Consider the following 11,245-nt stretch of genomic DNA (forward strand, 5'->3'; position numbering starts at 1 on the left):
CTGAATCCAAACTGGGAATCACAGAAAAGATGATTTCTCTCAAAATAGGAATTCAACTGAATATGAACTGCTCTCTCAAATATTTTTGAAAATACCGTTCCCAGAGAAATTGGCCTAAAGTTTGACACTTCCTGTGAATCACCCTTCTTATACAGTGGCTTTATGGATGAGAATTTTAGTAAATCTGGGAATTCCCCCCTTCCAAACGACAAATTGATAACATGTGAGAGAGGTTTTGAAATAAGCTGAGCAGTTCGTTTCAAAATAAATGTTGGAATTTCATCCCACCCTGATGATCTGCTATTTTTTAAACCATTGATAATATTGAGTACCTCATCACATGTTATTTCTTTGAAATGGAAAGCTGATTTAGGCTTATTATGGGGAGCATCAAAGATCCTCTCATATCTCCTTCCACCCGCCGAATTCCTTGAAGACAAGTTTATATATCCTTCAGCAACTGTATTAAAATACTTATTGAAGGAATTGGCCACCTGTTGTGGATCAGAGATCAAGCTGGAGCCCATCCTGAGTACCGGACAAGGACCTGCAGTTTTATTATTACCAAGTGTATTTTTGATAACCCTCCAAGTTGTCTTTGTTACATTGCTGGAAGAAGTAATGCAGTGAGATAGGAATTTCCTTTTTGCCAATCTTATAACATTTCTCAGAATTAGTTTATATTTCTTGAAATATTCCATAGTGGTAGGGTTAGGATTGCAATGCAACATCTCAAGAATTTCCCTTTTGCGTTTACATGATACCTTAATACCTTTAGTCAGCCATCCCCTACAAGCTCTGTCACCAGTGTTCACCTTGAATGTTTTCAATGGAAAAGACTCCAAGAAACATTGTCTATAACTATGAAAAAACCTGCCAAAACCCTCCAAACAGGAAGTGGCTCTCAAACAACTCTCCCAAGTCTCCCTTTCCAACCGTGAGGTAAAATTTTTAATAGCAGGTTCTGGAAAATATCTTTTACTTACATAGGATCCTTTAATTTTCAAAGCAGCTTCAGAAACCTGAAAGAACAATGCATGATGGTCTGACAGCCCAATATCCAGAGTAGTACAGTTCAAATTACTTATTTCTAAGTTTGTCAAAATAATATCTATGCAAGATATAGATGTGTGATTGCATTGAAATTGAACTCTTGTAGGGGAATTATTCATAGGTCCTAAATGATAAGAAGAACATAGATTCAGGAACTTTTTGCTATTATTAGACTTTTGATCCAATATATTAATATTAAAGTCGCCACAAACAAATATACTTTTCTTTATTGACTCAAGACGTAATCTTTTAAAAAGCAATTCAAGACTAAATAAAAATTCCTTGAATGAAGCATGGGTGGCCTATAGATTGAAACGATAACAGTGCCCCTTCCTTTTTGAAAACAATCATCCCTCAACTCCACTGCCGAAATCTCAAGCAAACACTCCACTGACAAACCGCCAATATCATCTCTCCCTAGATAAGAAATTTCATCTCTGAGTAGAACTGCAACTCCTCCTCTAGCCTTATTTTTCCTACAAAAAGAGACCTCAAGGAATAGCCAGTGAGAGAGTTTAGGATACCTGAATTTGCCGCCTCCAGCCAATGCTCACTCAAACAGATTGCCAATGGTCTAAGCTTATATGTTTCAAAGGTAGTCTCTATTTCATCAATTTTCCCTGCAAACCCCTGGATATTCAAACACATAACATATGACCTGTCGAGTCCATTCAGATCCATAATCTCACCTTGTTCCACCCTTGACCATTACTTTCATCTATTAAGGACTCTTGCTCTGTTAAATCTACACAATTATTTACCTCTGTCATAAAATTCACCTCTTTTGTAGAAGTGTTGTCTATATCCTCTTCTGAACATTATCTTTATTCATGTCATTTATTTGCCTTGATAAAAAATAATTTTTATCATAGTTGTCATGACTAATCAGTTTAAATCAATCAGGTCACATGTCTCAACAGATTGAATATTGTGTGAAGGTTGTATGGTGTCTTTAAATGCAATTACATTATTCTTTTTCTGCTTGTAAAGGCTGCCGTTTTCATGTGTCTGTTCTATCTGCTCTCTTTTTCCTGTTATGATACCCGCTATCAATTTGCATACTGTTTTCTTTCCCAACCTGTTCATATGAAGGCCATGCCGTGTATGCTTAGTCGGTTCAAACATCCAGAGATCGACAATTTTAACGTTACTCACATACTGAATTTTTCGGATGGCTCTATTCAGTTTAGTAATCATCAAATTATGTGTGAGTTAGCAAATAAGTCGTACCTGTAAGGAATAGTAGTAATAATTAAATTTCTATTAGCATGTTCCTCCATAACCCTGACCAGCCACCTCAGATACACCTTAATATGATTCTCAGAAAAATCATCAGTGACACTATTTGTACCTCCTATTATAATCGTCCATTCATTTTCCCTATTAGGACTAGTTTTTATCTGAGAATCGTTTAATATAGATTGACATATTTTTTCAATAGGAGCTCCAGGAGCTACAAATGAGGTGCAAGTAATATTTGAGGGCAAGGCCTGATCCAGCAACTCACGGACACCCCTCCCATGACTATCCGACCATATGTTAATCTTCACTTCATCAGATCTCCTGAGATTGCTCATACTACTTCTGCATGTAAATTCATATGTGGAATTCATTTGAAATTGAACATATTCAATGCCAGTACGGGGAAACAGTCCCTCACTCTTGACAGATAACAGCATGACACATCAAAATTCGTCCTCCTTTGAGTGTTGTAGTGGTGCCCACTGGAAGCGCGTTTGCGCCGTGGTCGTCAGATTATTCATCATAGTAGAGCTCAATTTCCTTTCCATGGTTCCTGTTGTCGGTGTAATGAGATTCTTTCCCCGAAGTACTCTTGTAAACAATAGTATGGTCTTGTTGTGAGGAAGCTTTCAAATTAATTTTCAAATTGGTTAAAATTTTCCAATGTCTTCAACTCATTTGGCAAACAGTTGCATACTGTTGAGCAGATGTATTTAGGTCCATATTTGGTCAGTCTGGATCGTACCGCTGACACATGAGTGTCGTTCCTCCGTCTGGTGCTATAGTGGTGATATTGCCCTCTCAGTATCCTGATGAGATATAGGCCTATCACCCTTGATAACTTCTTACACACTCCAAGGATGTGTGGCTCCCATGTCAACTTTGAGTCAATACCAAATCCAAGGAGGGTAAACAGGATTTTGATAGTGATTTGTTCTGCCAAGAGTGCACATCAATTCCTAGGTTTATCCTTCATTGAAAAGCAGCTTGTTTGCAGCAAACCAGAAGAGTTGCTGCGCTCTTGCCCTTACTTCTGTGGGTTCACTATCTTTACGAAAAATTATGGTATCGTCTGCGAAAAATTATGGTATCGTTTGCGAAAAATTATGGTATCGTCTGCGAACAGCAGGCGAGAATTCAGCAATCTCAAAATTATTTATCATGATCAGGAAGAGCCATGATCAGAAGACCCATGCACCGAACTTTGTGGTACACCATTAGGCATCTGCTTCTCTTTTGATGTGGCTCCCATCAAAGAAACAATCTGCTTGCACTCCATCAGGTAATCAGCCACCATGCCTCATGCTTTGCCCCGAAAGCCATATCTTGAGAGTTTCTTCAGTAAGATGTCATGAGATACACAGTCGAAGGCCTTATTGAGATCACACAGCACCAGGTTGACTGATTTCTGCTTCTCAAAAGCCTTGTGAATACTGTCAATCAAAGAGAGTGCAGCTGAGGTGGTCGATTTCCCTCTTCTGAAACCATGCTGCACATCCACCAAAAAGACATTTTCTCTAGGTGGTTGTAGATCTGTAACCTAATAGCCGTCTCAATGATGTTAACTATAATTGGTACAATGGATACAGGTCTGAAACTTCCAAGTACTTCAGGATCACTCTTCTTGAAAATGGGCACTGTCTTCGAGATTTTGAGTCACTCAGGGAAGATACCATCTTCAAGACAAGAGTTAACAATACAACAATGGTTCTGATATCACACTCATGATACTCTTTAGCACATATAGGCTACTGAGATTCCATAAACATTTCCTGGCTGCAGGTGACCTTTAACCTCCTGACAATGTTTATCAGATTATTCATGCTTAAAGGCCTGAAAGAATAAAACTTTTGAGGAGACTCAGGCACTGACATGGCTGGATCATTACAAGAGGCTGGAATCCCATCGACTATTTCAGCCACAGCACTTGGGAAAGCATTGTTGACTTGATCCGGGCTATGCTTGCACTATATCACTGTTTGTGATTTGTATGAGTCACTGATTAGGTTCCATGCTGCCTTGACTCGGTTATGGTCCTTTTCCACTCTATCCATTTCCATCCTGTAAATTGACTTTGCTCTAAGGTAGTTGGTGTAGTCTGTACCTAGCAGAGAAGGATTTGTTTCATGTACATTGTAGAGCATAGTGACAAACTATTTAATTCGTTCCAGTTATGGAGTGAACCAAGCATTCCTGCGTTTCAACTGCTCTTTACTGGCTTTTCTAGGATGAAGTCTGTGTTTGTGAGGTAATGCTGGGCAACTTTGATCGTAGATTAAGTTTATACTTTGTGGAATGGATCAATGTTGTCAACAATTTAATGTTGTCTACAAATACTTTTCTACTAGAAAGTTGTTGTTTTCTTTGTTGATAAAAATTTGTCAACGTATACTGTTACACACATTTTATGTGTATTACAAAGAAAACCCTAGAAAAAATAAGATTTTTGCTCTTGGTATCACATCCTTCAATTTCACATTCAAATAAAATTTCCAAAAAGTGTTTCTGAAATACATATTTGGTTTATTTATTTATTATTTTTATTTTATTGTTAATATATTTGGTTTTGTTTCAGCTCTGTCACTCCAAATGAATACGAGGTAATCTGCAATGAAACACTGGACTCTTTGTCCATGTACTTTGAGGAGCTGTTGGAAAATCTTCCGCAGTTGAAAGGCTCTGACGTAGTGTTTGGTGTAAGTAACTTAGTTCAAATCTATTCAATGAACAAAATCTATTGTAGCATAGATAGTTCAGTTATACTAACTCCTCCATAACTTACCTAGTCGTATAAGTATTTCTCTCCACACGTGAAGAGAAATTCACAAGATGAACTTGATAAATCCATAGAGAGATTCACTTGAAAGTGTTATGATTGAGTGGAAAGCATCATTGACATTATTATAAGGAATTCTTAATAGGTTGAAGTGAACATCACCATAAGTCTAGATACGTAGGGAAATCCAAAAACTGATCTCAAGACTTCTTGTCAGAATTATGAAAAAACATGTTCATGAAATTAGTCTGAAGATGTGATTTGAGAACAATACGTTTTCGTATTTGAATAAGTTCTAAAACCTCAGGAAAATCTAAGATTTCTCGGCAGGCACGTTAAGATTTCTACCTCCGGATAGAAATCGGTGGAAAGAACTCCACGTTTTGAGTCGGTTTAAGCCTTGCCCACACCGATGCGAGACAACGAAGGGAGCGGCAAACTTCAACCGTATAATCACAGCTTGAAAATGTGTTATCCTGCACTCATCCCGCACCGGTGTCCGCAACGCAATAAGAAGAAATGCTTGCACTGAATGAAGCTACACTGTTTGAATGGTTATCCTATCATATGTTTTAGGGCCGGTCTCCAAGCTCGGAATTTTGCTAAATTCTAGGCTTTAAACACCTGGAGTCAGAAAATTGGCTTTCCGAAAGGAGGCATAGTCGCAGTTTTTATGATAATCTTTATTTTCTCATTTCTATAATTGGAAACGTTTTTTCTTGACGAAATAAAACATTCCTAAATAATTCAAAATATCTGAAACTTTACACTATATTCTCTTCAATTTTCTAGTTTTTAGAAATTTAATTTGAACGTGGACTGCGACTACGCCCCGTTTTGGAAAGCCAATTTTCTGACTCCAGCTGTTCGAAATCTAGAACTTATAGACCAGTAAAATGGTCGTTTTTCAGGAAAAAGCCCCAAAAGAATTTTTCTCGACGATTCTATATGTATTTTGTGGCGCTGAATTCTAATCTGAAATTTGCTGACACGCCAGAGGGCGGCTTCACCCCCAAAACCCCCAAAATTTCGGACCTTTCTCAATTTTTCCTTTTAATCTCGAAAACCTAGAGTTTCTCAAGATAAATCATTCTCGGAAAAATTTCCAATAAATTGAGTGGTCGCGCAGGACTCTACCAATTTTGGTTCCGGAGCTACGAATTTTCAAAAAATGTGTATTTTTGAGGGTTTTTCAAAATTGTGCAAACCCACCACTTTCACCCTATACAACTTGAATCTTTTTCTAGTAATGATGAAAAACCAGACATCACGTGAAAGAACAATTAATTCTGAACAGGATTCCTTAGGAATTTTCTAATTTAGTAGAGGGGGAGGGAGAATACACAAAAAAAGAACATCATGTCCTACAGCCAAAATACGAATTTTTCATTATAATATCTTTTCAAGCCTTCCTAACAAAAATCATATTGTATTACAAGGCTCATTTAACACCTATTAGATGTGTATTTGAAAAAAAAAACATATTCTGGGGTATTTTCATACCCCTCCAACCCCCTCCCACCACAAATGTCCAGTCAAATGGTCGTTTTTCAGGAAACAGCCCCGAAAGAATTTTTCTTGATCTATAGTATTTTGGGGCGCTGAATTCGAATCTGAAATTCGCTGACACACCAGCGGGCGGCTTCACCCCCAAAACTTCGGACTTTTTTTCAATTTTTCCATTTAATCTCGAAAACCCTGAGTTTCTCGAGAAAAAAAATTGTTGACAAGATCAAAGAGAATAGATTTTCCAATAAATTGAGTGGTCAACGCAGGACTCTACCATTTTTGGTCCCGGAGCTGCGGATTTCTAAAAAATTGATTTTTTCAAAATTATGCGAATCTACCACTTTTACCCTACACAATATATTAATAATTGCAAACCATTAAAGATGCTATTCATTTGTGTTTTGTATTTGTATAAATACATGATATGTAATTCCTAATCATCTATATAAATAAAAATCGAGCCTAAATTTTTTACATTCAATAACTTTTTTTATGTGTGCACCGAATTTGATGATTTTTTTAGTTGTGTTCGTTATGTTCAGGACCAGGTTTATGGCCTATCAAATTTATAATCCGGCTTCAGGACTCTTTCCTACGGTCCTTCAAAATTTACATGTAATCCTTACGGGAGAAGATTTGTGAGCTGGCCACACACAGAAATAAAAATCAGCTGTTATAATCATTGCGTCATACAACAGCCGTCGATAGATAGTAGACAAGAGTGTGTGCTGCTCTATAACCGCCTATGTATTTTATTCTAAACGCCCCGACTAAGAACAAAAATCTGGTGTGGCGCACTCACACAACTTTCCTTGCCGTTATGAAAATTGATCACCTGACGCTAGTGTTCCCGCGCATCTCAAGTCTACTATTCAAAGATTTGAGCCAGCTGGTGACAGGACAATAACGCTGGAGACACACATAAGGTCTGCTATCTCTTCATAGTGAATGATTTAATAGAATCAACAATAATTTGCAATTGAATAATCACATTTTCTCGAATTAAAAGCTTATTTTCAATTTTAGGTGAAAATGTTACTGAACATTAATTGTAGAGATTTTCATGCTCAATCTACTCCACTTAATTTTTTTGTTTCAATTGTATCTGAAGCCTGATAATTGGGAATCTATCTGCATTGATGGGACGGAGCTCCTGAAATTTTTACAGATATGGGACTTGTGGCAGTTGATAGAGCTTATCGATGACTATTTTAGGTATGAGTTTGATCAAAATCGTTGGAGCCGTTTCCGAGAGAATCACGAAAAACCCTGTTTTTGACAACATTTTCGCCATTTTAGCCGCCATCTTGAATTGCATTTGATCGAAATTGTTCGTGTCGGATCCTTATAGTGAAAGGACCTTAAGTTCCAAATTTCAAGTCATTCCGTTAATTGCCAGATGAGATATCGTGTACACCACGGTATATTGAACTAACTACCTTGGTGTACACAGACGCACATACACTCATACACACACACACACACACACACACACACCACACCACACACACACACCACACACACACACACCACACACACACACACACATACAGACCAATACCCAAAACCAGTTTTTTGGACTCAGGGGACCTTGAAACATATAGAAATTTAGAAATTGGGGTACCTTAATTTTTTTCGGAAAGCAATACTTTCCTTACCTATGGTAATAGGGCAAGGAAAGTAAAATGACTGTTCTGTGTGTAACCATCCAGCAGTGCGGCCTCAGGTTAAAGGCTTACATGCTCTAAAGACATTGTTTCGAATAATTGTGCTGTTTCGGTGTTCAGAGATAATTGATTTTTAGTAAATTATTTATTTTGCAGTAGGAAAATTATCCATATAAATAAAATGCCGCATCACGCCTCCTCAGGTGTGCATCCAGCTAAAGTTTGTTATGAGATGCATCAAACTATTTGGCGGTTCGAAGTTCGCCGGGCCAGCTAGTTACTTGATAATACTCCAAGTTGTATAGGGTAAACGTGGTAGATTCACATAATTTTAAAAAAATATATTTTTTGAAAATTTGTAGCTCCGGAACCAAAAATGGTAGAATCCTGCGTGACCACTCAATTTATTGGAAATTTTATTCTCTTTAATTCTGTCAAGAATGATTTTTCTTGAGAGACTCAAGGTTTTCGAGATTAAATGGGAAAATTGAAAAAGTCCAAAATTTTGGGGGGTTTCGGGGGTAAAGCCGCCCTCTGGCGTTTCAGCAAATTTCAGATTCGAATTCAGCGCCCCAAAATACATATGGAACCGTCGAGAAAAATTCTTTCGGAGCTGTTTGAAAAACGACCATTTGACTGGACTAATAGCTAAATGCCGAGCTCGGAAACCGGCCCTTAGTGATATGAAGTAGATATATTGTATTGAATTATATTATTTTATTTATGTATTGTTTGACAGGACGGAGTGCTGACAGTGCAATTCGGAGAGCAGCATGGCACCTACGTCATCAACCGTCAGAGTCCCAACCTGCAGATCTGGCTGAGTTCCCCCTCAAGTGGCCCCAAGCGCTATGACTACCTCCCCTCCCGACAGTCCTGGATCTACAAACACGACAACAAGTCGCTGCACCAGTTACTACAGGAAGAGATCACCGAAATAGTTGGTGAGGATGTTGTCAACTTCTATGGTTGTGCGTATTCCGGAAGTGATTCTAGTCAATGATTTTAGAAAATGTTTGGGACTATTTTAGAAATCTCAGTTTAAATTTGATTGTGAGAATTAGCTGACTTGATTGAGCGTACCAGCTGGTTGTCTTAATAGGGTCGCAGGTTTGTCGTGAAAATTGGGTGTATTAATTGGCGATGTAACTAATTAATGTCAGAGCTAGGACCAGGCCATATTAAGCCTTTTTCAATCAGCCATAGGAGAGCTTCCTGTCCTGCTAAATCTGAAAACACCGCCTGAAAAAACACATAATATTGTCTGGTCCTTATAACCAACTATAACCAATCACATATTCAGAGCCATATTTACAATCAATTTTAACGCTGATCTGAACAATTTGATCTAACCATTCCCGTTTAACCCCACCAGCTGTTCCGTTCCAGTTTTAACTTACAATGTGCAAATGGCAATTAGAGAGGCCAGTTAGAATTGCATCTTTTAAATAAGGTTTCCAATAATGTACCAGCTCTTGGTATGCGATCGCACATATTTGTGATTAGGTTTCTAATCAAATTAATGTGTCTATCTGGTGAAAACTGAGGTATGTTTATCCTCCTGTAGAATATTTCAATCATTTTTTCTAAACAACCTACAAATAAGATTGGATAGCAATTATGGATGAATTATGATTGTTTCATAAGCTATAGGTTTCATGAGGTCTCATATGTTGCAACTCCGCTTATCTTGCACAATGTGATCGATAACATGATGATAACTCGATGCTTATTTTTATTCAACAGAATACATATTTCGCCAACCTTTTAAAAATATGCAGATGAAGCAGATCCCTTAGGGCCCCATTACACAGTCAAATGATCATATTATGATTTGTGAAATCATGGAATAGGTCATAATATCTTCTATCAAATATTTGAAAGTGTAGAAAGGGCGTAATGGGGAATCAAATCCTTGATAAAAGTTTGTCAAATATATGATAGGGAATTTTCCACTATGAAAATTACCATGAGTCTTCAAGTACACTCACAAGCAAAAGTCGATCAAAAGCCAAACCTCATCATTTTAAGATAAAGTTCGAAATTGTAAAAATCTTATTCTTGTGCAACAGAGTCATTAAACAGTGTAATCTATATTTGTTACCATATACCTAAGTAATATTTTATACCCAAAATTGAATGTAATTTATATAATTACTAGAAATTTGGTTTGTTATGTAAATATAAGTATGCTTTAGTAGTAGTCAAAAACAGAAAATATTAGGCTATAAAAATTGTTGAAATCTCCATTAAACCGTTCTAAAAACTTCTGTAGTGTCATATGTACTCTTATAATTGAATAAAGTAAATTCTTACGAATGTATGTGAACCGACATTATTGTCAACATACAGAGAATGACCTCCGATTGGCTAGTTCTCAGCCAATTGGATGACATTTAAGAGTGTCGCGGCGATAAAAATGTCGGTCGACAATCGGTAAGTGTGAAAACGGCCATCAGGATGATTCAACTAAGTTGCAATTTTCAAATTGTATCTTTATGGAGGGTACAATTTACGAATTGTATCTATTTGAAGGGTACAAATTAAGGTGGAGTGACAGATGAAATTCTAAAGAGTGGTTTAATAATGTAGTTTTTTAAAATAAATTTTCTCATGACTATAAATAATATTACATTTTCAAATGTTCTATATTGAGATTCGTTTTAAACTGTCAGCATTTATTGAATGGGAAACATCAATAAATTTTATAAAGAATGCTGACAGTGAAAGTAAATCTCACCATTATAGATGCAATCGATCCATTCCATTCAAACTAATTACTACAAGCATTGATTATATTATTGAATCATTTGAATAAATCTCATTCAATGTCTATAAAATATAACTTTATTTGCCGGTTCACAAAAATGACATAAACTAAAAGAAAATAATTTTAATAATAAATTCACTTTTATATCTTGAAAAAACATTTTCTTTGATATGTACTCGGTAATCGTATTTTCTCTGAAATGATATAATTTATCTAGGCTTAGCCAAA

The 11,245-nt window shown here is 36.7% G+C and overlaps 1 protein-coding gene across 1 annotated transcript in view; it reads left to right on the plus strand.

The window, feature by feature from the left end:
• Window positions 1-10,570, plus strand: part of LOC111055420 (frataxin homolog, mitochondrial) — a 12,798-nt gene extending 2,228 nt beyond the window's left edge. Inside the window, exons 2-3 of the mRNA XM_022342626.2 lie at window positions 4,871-4,991; window positions 8,987-10,570. Of these exons, the coding sequence (XP_022198318.2) occupies window positions 4,871-4,991; window positions 8,987-9,250 (385 nt within the window). The 3' untranslated portion in view covers window positions 9,251-10,570. The remainder of the gene's footprint in view (window positions 1-4,870; window positions 4,992-8,986) is intronic.
• The last annotated feature ends 675 nt before the right edge of the window (window positions 10,571-11,245 follow it).

This window comes from Nilaparvata lugens, chromosome 2 (assembly GCF_014356525.2).
Source record: "Nilaparvata lugens isolate BPH chromosome 2, ASM1435652v1, whole genome shotgun sequence".
NCBI lineage: Eukaryota > Metazoa > Arthropoda > Insecta > Hemiptera > Delphacidae > Nilaparvata > Nilaparvata lugens.